Source organism: Telopea speciosissima, chromosome 9 (assembly GCF_018873765.1).
Source record: "Telopea speciosissima isolate NSW1024214 ecotype Mountain lineage chromosome 9, Tspe_v1, whole genome shotgun sequence".
NCBI classification, from domain to species: Eukaryota; Viridiplantae; Streptophyta; class Magnoliopsida; order Proteales; family Proteaceae; genus Telopea; species Telopea speciosissima.
Genome location: NC_057924.1, coordinates 35093290 through 35103180, shown reverse-complemented (window position 1 = coordinate 35103180; position 9891 = coordinate 35093290). Strand labels below are relative to the sequence as shown.

Genomic DNA, 9891 nt, shown 5'->3' with positions numbered 1-9891 from the left:
TATTCTACCCCTGCATACACCTTGTTTGATACTAGAACGACACACTCCTTTGTGTCACCGTTGTTTGCCAAGAGAACTGGTGTATCACCAAAATGTCTAGAAGAGGGTTTAGCAGTAAGCATACCCATTGGGTGGAGAATAGACTTGAATACACTATATGAGCCATGTGCTGTGAGGATTGCTGGCAGAGACATGAATGCCCATCTAATACAACTCGATATGACAGGCTTTGATGTCATATTGGGGATGGATTGGTTAGCAGCACACAAGGCTAAGTGCTATGTGCTAATAGAAAAATAGTATTCTAGCCTAGAGGCGAGAAGGGATTCATCTTTCTGGGAGATAAGAAGAGGAAACCCAGGAAGATGGTGATTTCAGCCTTAAAGATGAAAAAGTTGTTAGATAAGGGATGCCAAGGATACCTTGTGTCAGTTATGGATACTGGGACATAGGTTAGGCCTATGTCAGAGATTCCTGTTGTAGGAGAATTTCCTGATGTTTTCCCTGAAGATTTGGCAAGTCCTCCTCCACCAAGGAAAAATGAGTTTGTGATTGATCTTATACCTGGAGCGACACCAGTATCTAAGGCACCTTACAGAATGGCACCAATAGAATTGAAGGAATTGCAAGCTCAACTTCAAGGCTTGTTGAAGAAAGGGTTTATAAGACCGAGTATCTCACCTTGGGGTACTCCAGTCTTGTTTGTGAAGAAAAAAGATGGCTCCATGAGAATGTGCATTGATTACAGAGAGCTGAATAAGGTGACGATCAAGAATAAATATCATTTGCTAAGGATTGATGATCTCTTTGATCAGCTTCAGGGTGCCCAAGTCTTTTCGAAGATAGATCTCAGATCAGGGTACCATCAGCTTTGAATCAAGGAAGCCAATGTAGGTAAGACAGCCTTTAGGACTCGATATGGCCACTATGAGTTCCTAGTAATGTCTTTTGGGCTTACTAATTCCCCGACAGCTTTTATGGCTTTAATGAACAGAGTCTTTCAAGATGTCCTGGACAAATTTGTGATAGTTTTCATTGATGATATCTTGATCTACTCCAAGAATGAGGAAGAGTATGCTCAACACTTGAGGTTTGTTCTACAAAGACTGAGAGAGAGGCAACTGTATGCAAAATTCAGCAAGTGTGAGTTTTGGCTACCTCAGGTTAGGTTTTTAGGCCATGTAATTTCAGCTAGAGGGATTGAAGTAGACCCTGGGAAGGTTGAAGCTATAGTGAATTGGGAGAGTCCCAAGACTATAATTGAAATAAGGAGTTTTTTGGGATTAACTGGATACTACAGGAGGTTCATAGAGAACTTCTCCAAGATAGCTATGCCTATGACACAGCTTACCAGGAAAGGTGTTAAGTTTGAATGGAATGAAGACTGTGAGAACAGCTTTCAAGAGTTGAAGAAAAGATTAGTGACAGCCCCAATTCTTGTTCTTCTTGAAGGAACTAAGGGGATGGTGGTGTGCACTGATGCCTCCAAGACAGGTTTAGGCTGTGTGTTGATGCAGAATGAGAAAGTCATTGCCTACGGTTCAAGACAGTTGAAGGACCATGAGAAGAACTACCCTACACATGACCTGGAACTAGCAACAGTTGTCTTTGCACTGAAATTGTGGAGACACTACTTGTATGGTGAGAAGATTGAGATCTTCACAGACCATAAGAGTTTGAAGTACTTCTTCACTCAGAAGGAGTTGAATATGACTCAGAAGGAGTTGAATATGAGACAAAGAAGATGGTTAGAGCTCATCAATGATTATGAGTTCGATATTTCATATCATCCAGGGAAAGCCAATGTTGTGGCTGATGCACTCAGCAGAAAGTCCTCTGATTGGGCAGAAGGTGTAATGGTAGTTAATGATGAGATTCTGAAGGACTTGCACGCATTGGAAGTGGAGTTTATATTTAGAGAAACTAACAAGTTAGTTTCATTTCTGACAGTGCAACCATCACTGAGAGCCCAAATCGTATCAGCCTAGTCTTCTGATGAAGAATTCCTAAACATTGTGAATGGTATTCGTACTGGGACACAAAAGGATACAGACTTCACGGTGATAGCTGATGGAGTCCTTATGTTCAGGGACAGACTATGTGTACCTAATGATAGCCACTTGAAGGATTTGGTTTTACAAGAGGCCCATCATTCTCAATTTTCTATACATCCAGGAGGTACAAAGATGTATTGAGATTTGAAACAGTATTTCTGGTGGTGCGGTATGAAACATGATATAGCAACATTTATTTCGAAGTGTACTATTTGCTAATAAGTCAAGGTGGTTAGACATAAACCACAAGGACTTCTGCAACCACTTGCCATACCAGAGTGGAAATGAGAGAATATCATGATGGACTTTGTCACAGGCCTTCCTCACAATAGGAAGGGAATGGATACAATCTGGATAATTGTAGACAGATTGACCAAAACAACCCATTTCATTCCTATGAAGATCACTCATTCAAAGGATCAATTAACAAAGCTTTATGTAGATAATATTGTCAGATTACATGGAGTGCCAGTGAACAATGTATCTAACAGAGATCCCAGATTTACTTTAAGATTCTGGAAGAGTCTACAAAGGGCTATGGGTACTGAGTTGAGCCATAGTTCAGCACATCATCCTGAGACGGATGGACAGTTTAAGAGGACAATCCAGACTTTGGAGGATATGCTCAGGGCATATGCACTTGAGATGAGTGGCAGTTGGGATGAACACTTATCCCTGATTGAGTTTGCTTATAATAATAGCCACCACGCATCTATCGAGATGACTCCATTCAAGGCCCCGTATGGTAAGACATGTCGTACTCTGCTATACTGGGATGAAGTTAGAGAGCGACGCATTTTGGGCCCTGAACTGATCCAAAAGACCTATGAGAATGTAGACCTGATAAGAGAAAAGATCAAGGTTGCACAGTCCAGGTAGAAGAGCTATGCAAATAGGAGAAGGCAGCATATACAGTTCAAAGTCGGAGAAAAAGCATTCTTGAAGGTATCTCCAATTAAGGGTGTTGTTAGATTTGGGAAGAGAGGGAAGTTGAATCCCAGATACATCGGCCCGTTCGAGATTGTAGCCAGAATTGGTGCAGTGGCCTATCAGCTTGCACTGCCCCCATCACTTGCCGGTGTACATGATGTATTCCATGTCTCTATGTTGAGACAATACATCCCTGACTCATCACATCTGCTGCCTCAGCAACCAGCCGAGCTCATTGCTGATCTAACCTATGAAGAGGTACCAAAAGAGATTGTTGATAGAAAAGAACACAATCTAAGGAATCGAACTATCTCCTTTGTGAAAGTCAGATGGAGCAACCACTCCGTTGCTGAAGCATCTTAGGAAAGAGAAGACTTGATGAGAGAGAGATACCCTTATCTCTTCAATCTTCCAGGTACGTCAATTTCGAGGACGAAAATTTTTTTAAGGGGGGTGGAGTGTGAAACTCGGTCAAATTTTCGAATAAATTTGAACTTTTGGAACTTGTGTGATTGCAGGTTCCAGCTCTCAATCTATGGTAGCATCGATGCTATGGGCTGCATCGGACAGGGACATAGAAGAATTACTCGACACACCTATGGAGGACTCCGAGGATCCTTCCCAATATGCCCTTCTGAAGTTAGAGGACCCCTGTGAAACCCCGCACCAGAGTTACCTGTGTCGGATCTGTTGCCTGGAGGCTATGCAGAGGCTCTCCCTCAATTAGAATAATTGTAAGTATAATTTAAATGTATTTATATAATGTTTTGTACGACCAAATAGGGTTAGAAGGGTATTTTAGTTAAATTGTCTTTGTGGGACCCACATCCCCAGTGGGGAATCCTGTTCCAGACAATTACCTGTATCCAGATCACCCCTGATGTCGCATGACATCATTCTATAGTTAGAATAAGGCAATAAATACAAAAATTTAGGTTTAAATCTAATATTATGCCTAAATGACCAAGCTGCCCCTTAGTGCTTAAATACTAACTATATATACATATCTCATTCTAACTATTCATAAATCACAACAAACTAAGGAGACTAGGAAATTTCGTTCCAGCCTTGAGAAGGAAGAAAGAAAGGGGGAAAAGAGAAGAGAAGAGAGAGAAGAAGGGCCTGCTCTTGAAAGCTTGGCTCCCACATCTGAAATTTGAGGTTGGAACCTCCATTGGAAGGGCTGCCTGAATCTGTTTTTGCTTCTACACTCAGGTAGGCCAGGGAAAATTTGCTGATTTCTCCTTTTCTTCCATTCTTCTCCAACTCTAATACACCTAAAATAGATTTCTGCCATTAAAGCTCTCATTCCAAGCTTAAATAATAAAAATTTTGCCCAATTTCTTACTGTTTTAGTGCAATTAGGGTTCAGCCATACCTGAACCTTCATGGTAGTCCCTCAGTTGAGCTTAATTGTTGACTCTAGTGACTAATTCATCAACCCTAGATAGGAAATTTAGGTTTAATTGATAAAATCCCCAAAATTATGAAACCAAATATGAAATTGGAGCCCAAATAGGAAGACCCACCTTAATATGAACTTAGACCATGAAATTCTGGGCTTGCATGTTCAGATCTAGCCCTGTAGAGCAAAAACCCTAAATTCGGCCACTGACCCGGATGCAGTTGTAGGCCTAAGGCTGGTCGTCCGGCCCTGTGTCCCTCTGAATCCGGCTGCTCCCTTTTGTGCCCCTACTGCCCTAGTATTTTAGGGATTTTCTTTGGCTTCTAAGTAGACCTAATAAATGCTGTTTTTACATGTTGTTTAGGTTTGTTTTCTGTTGTTTTTATTTGCTTTACTGGTTTCTTGAAGAATTGATTGAGTTAGGTTAAGCTACACTACAGGTAAGGGAACTTTGGACTTAATTTGGGCGTGTTTGTCATTTAATTTTGATGTTATGCTGAATGCCATCTCATGCACCATTGATTTGATGCACACAGTTACATATAGTTTCTTAGCTTGTGATTTGATGAACTAGAATGCATATGATTTAGGTTGCACATTAGCATGCTGATTGCTTCTCTTGTTAGTCAAAAGTCAAAATCAAATGAACTAACACACCAGATCTAAGGCCTTTTGGTAGTCAATGGCATAGATTTCACGTAGAATCGTAATATTCACAACCACACCTTGTATAAGGAAGCCATTTAGAGAACGCTAGAAAAAACATGTGGTGAAGAAAGGAAACAAAGGAAAAGAATGGCATCCTCTAGATTTTCTGGGAACGTTTCTGTAGATCAAAAAAGAAAGGGGGATCGGGTATTCGAGATCCAGCTTGGGAGGCGAAAATGACGTTTTAACTTTTCTCGGGCAATGTGTTCGGGCAGAGGGTTAGGCCGTCATTTCTTGTCCCTTATGAGAGGAACTGGACCACTGTACCAGGTAGGGAACATGAAACGATAATGATCCGACTTATTCATAACCTGAATGTGGACTTTCAAAAAAGACTATAAATTTTTTAAAAGGCAAATAGTTTCTATGGGGTCCCGGAGAGGGTGGCAAGTTCATCTAGACACATGGGGCGAAATGACCACCTCACCCTCATGAAATACCAATGACTGCCTCTCATGATGGTTTCACTTGCGTTCAGGGGCCACACTCCCCCACCAGAAACACATCCCCTAAAAACTATTAAGATTTTGTCAGAAGTTTTTTGCTGAACCAAATTTTGACCGACTTATTCAAAATTTTGCTAACTATACTCTGACATGTTACCCTACAGCTTCTTACAATCAATGAGAACCGTCATTGAATTGTGATTGCTTCATCAATAGTCATTCAAAGGCTTCTAGTCTTAAGGAATCCACTTAGAGATGGCTAGAAAAACATGTGGGATGGCCATGCTTGGCGGGAAACTGATGCGTGTTGACTCGGTGAGACTACATGTGATTTAACCTGGCTTTCCTGCGAAATTGGTGGGCCATTGAGCCCTTGCTTGGAATTTAAATTTTCACTTTAGTTTTGTGTCTTCAAGAACAAATTGATTTAGTTGCAGAAAAAAGGGAACCAATTGTATTTGAATTTAATGACGAAGGGTCTCACTACCCTTTAGAGCTGGCTTTGCTGTAAGCTTGCTTATCAAACAACGATTGCAGATTTGCAGGCTAATGGTGACCTTGGATCTCTTAATATTTAAGGCTCTTTAGAATTATATGGATATGTTTCCCTGGAAACAATTTTGCAGACAAGAATCATTTATTGATTGTATCGAATTATGATTTATAGACTTTATTAAGGAAGACTTTGTCTAAAGAGTATAATAAGAGACAATTAATAAAGAAAACAAAACTCTTAATCTAAGGACACAATGCATGAGGGTTCATATTATTGACCGATATAAGAGATTTTCCACATAATAGAAACTCTTTATTCGGTATCTCTGATTAGTTTCCCATTTCTTATATTCGTCAGTACATATTGATCGCTACCGTTTCACCTAAAAGTTCGAGCACTCGACCCACCTACTCTGATACCATGGTCGCTACTGTTTCACTTAAAAGCTCAAACTGTTAGGGAAGGGCAGTGTCAACATATACATCAACACACATTCTCTCTAATTCCCAAGAACCCAATGCATGAGTGCTCATACAATTTCCTACCGTTTCACCTAAAAGCTTGAACACTTGACCTAGCTACCTGCTCTAATACCATGTTTGCTACCATTTCACTAAAAACTCAAACTGTTAAGAAAAGAACAGTGTCAATGTATTCATCAACACACCTTCTCTCTAATACCCAGGAACACAAGAGAAAGTCTCACAATGAAAATTTTCTCTTAATTAAACACTCAAACAATGACTCTTTTAGTTCTAATGAGAGTATAGTAATTAATCTAGTTATATAAGTATAATTAATACGTATTACTTAGAACTCTTTAATACCATTACATTACATTTAAAGGAGCCTTTAATTTAGGCAAAAATGTAACTAATAGAAGTAAACCATATGTTATACAAATTGGATATTACTTACCACATGAACTATGTGGTCTTTTATTCTATATGAAATGAATGACGATTCTCGATCTAACAGTAAGAGAAAGAAAGAGAGAGAGAGAGAGAGAGAGAGAGAGAGAGAGAGAGAGACCCAACAAAAGGTTTTAAGCGTAATCGCACATTCCGTATATGCAATAACCTCCAGTCATGCACTTGTTGAAGCAACGTCCACAATGCCCCTTATCGAAAGACAGATCCACACACTCACCATTACAACAAGTGTGTGTATAATTGCATTTCTTCTTACAAGCTCCACAATTGTTTGAATCACTCTTCAAATCCACACATTTGTTGTTGCAGCAAGTTGATTCTTGGTTTCCATCTTCATAACAAATATCATTATCTTTTTGACAATGATCTGATGATGATGATGATGAAGCTCTTGGGTTCTTCTGTTCTGCAAGAAAACGACTTACCCTTTTCACTGGACTGAATTTGTTTTCATCAGCAGTAGTACTGGTACTCTTAACAAGTGGCTTTGGCTTTTCTTCTTCTTCTTCTTCTTTTCCGTTGGTAGTGATAATTGTAAGGGAGATAGCTAAAGCCATTGTTATGGCTATGATTAACAATATCTTCTTCATTGTTCTCATGGCTTCAAAAACATTAGTAGAAGAAGAAGAAGGAGAGAGAGAGAGAGAGAGAGAGAGAGAGAGTGAGAAAGAGGAGTTAGAGAGTTTGGTGATTTATAGTGGGAATTGGGAGGGAGAGTTGACGCGCATTCTGTGGTTTGTATAAAGAAACTCGCAATCTGTTGATACAAGTAACGTGATCGATGGTACAGCAGATTCACAGAACATATTAATACGTGACATGCTTTTCTAAGGAAACAAACGGGTGGCCCATCACTTTAATCATATTGAACACAATTGAGTGATTCAAGTTAGCTAACAATTAATGAAGATTTCAATACGTACGGCTTGTGTTCATTGAGTTCGATCTAAGTAATGAGAAATATCGATTCACATCGATAGATCTCCAAATGTCAACAATCAGGGGACTTAACTTGGTTATGATTGATTAAATATTTATTTATTTAGTCGGATACCCCTCCTGTCTCCCAAAAAAAAAAAAAAAAAAAAATTTATTTATTTTTGTTTCACTCTATTCATTCAATGTACTAGTATGAAACCCGGATTTGGGTCCTCTGTAGCGCGACACAGCGTGTAGCACATCATCCGATGATCTGCAGCGTACGAGCACATAGCCCAACACATAGGTGGGTTATTGGGTTGCGTGCCATGCACTGCAGACCGTCGGATATGCGCTACATGCTGTGTCATGCTACAGAGGAGCCCCATGCTATGAAACCCTTGTGGTTCAATTCTCATAGGTTTGGACTTTTGAAGGCTTTAAGTATACTACTTCCATGAATGTTTTATATTTTAACATGAATCATATATATTTTAAGGAGAAAAGTTTCTATGGGGGAGTGGACTGCCACGTACGCCCAATTATAGAAGGGAAGAGTGAAATGACCACCCCATCCCCATGATGCTGAAGCGCTCTCAATGGTCCCGTGTGTGGATAGGGGCCACGCTCACCCATAAAGAACACCGACCTATATCTTTAAATTTTGTGAGATCTAAACTCTTTAGCTTTTATTGGTTGAAAAAAAATTTGAATATTGAGGGTACCCACACAATTCTAGGTAATATTCTCATAATCTACATTCTTAAAAAATTTGAATGGGGACCATTATGGGATCTTTACTTTCATTGGTATTTCAAGCACACAAATTGTATGAAATGCATCTCGTTTTCCCGTAAGAGGAGCACATAGCTAGTCAACTCTTTTACAAATTACAACTTGCTACACTGTTCACATGGTTGCATAACGAGAGTCACGACCATTAGGTTGACCCCCTAAGAATATAGAGCTTGATCTTCTAAATAAAAAATTTACAAACTACTTTCATCATCTTAGTAGTTTGGTTGCCTTTTAGCTTACCCTTTTTGAAGAACATCCTTATATAATAGAATTAGCATGTAGAATGCACAATGTGCTTCGCCAAAGACAAAAAAGAATAAAAAGGGAAAGATAATGTAGGATCATATAGGCAACCCAAGAGGGAGAGTGAATTGGGTAATGGCACTAAGGGTGTCAATACGGTATGGTACCGGTATTCGGTATGGTACAGAAATCAAATACCTCATTCCTTTATCGTACCATACCGGATAAATGGTGAATTTCCCATACCGATACTGTACCAATTCAATATGATTATGGTACGGTTTTATGCGGTATGGTATTCGGTATTATACCTATTTATGGTATTCAATATGTTATTTTTTATATATAAATTAATAAAATTATTACATATAATATGAAATATTGAAATATATTATATTGTATATATAGATTATTATATATATGAAATACATATATCTTATATATATAGACATGCAATTTTATATATATATATATGGGGCGGGGTTTCCTGGTCTGTCCACCCCATTTAAGAATCTTTTGAGGGGTAATTTTCGGACCGTAAGATTAAAACAGTTAAATATGATGCATTGATTTGGTATACAATGGTATACACTTAAATACGTATTCTTTTTTATACGAAAGATGTATTGTCTTACCAAAAATGAAATACCTATCTATAATCGAAAAAGAAATACCTAATACACTTAAAAACGTAAAACACCCTTTCGTCTTCTCGTCTCAGTCTCCTAGGGTTCTCAGCTGATTCGTGCTTCCCACTTGGAATGTCATCAGCAACCTGTAGGAGAAGCAACAGGTACTACGTCTACTCTCTCTCTCTCTCTCTCTGTCTTTCTCTCTCGCTCTTTCTCTTGCGCTCTCTCACACACACACATGTTATTCACTGCAACTGCTAGGGTTTTGAGTTCGCTCCTGGTAGCATAGGTGTGGGTGAAATTTTAGTTACCTATGAACGCTTTGAAGA

At 39.1% G+C, this 9891-nt stretch overlaps 1 protein-coding gene across 1 annotated transcript; it reads right to left on the bottom strand.

Annotated features, from left to right (window-relative positions):
- Positions 1 to 6969: 6969 nt before the first annotated feature.
- Positions 6970 to 7528, bottom strand: LOC122638841 (stigma-specific STIG1-like protein 3). The gene is made up of 2 exons (XM_043831691.1): positions 7062 to 7528; positions 6970 to 7020 (listed from the first exon to the last, which is right to left on the bottom strand). The coding sequence occupies exon 1, from the start codon at positions 7526 to 7528 to the stop codon at positions 7085 to 7087; it is 444 nt and encodes a 147-aa protein (XP_043687626.1). The 3' UTR covers positions 6970 to 7020; positions 7062 to 7084.
- Positions 7529 to 9891: the final 2363 nt, after the last annotated feature.

What these genes read in the sequence shown, in the direction of transcription:
- LOC122638841 (XM_043831691.1), bottom strand. Translation starts at nt 7,528, where the DNA reads ATGGCTTTAGCTATCTCCCTTACAATTATCACTACCAACGGAAAAGAA.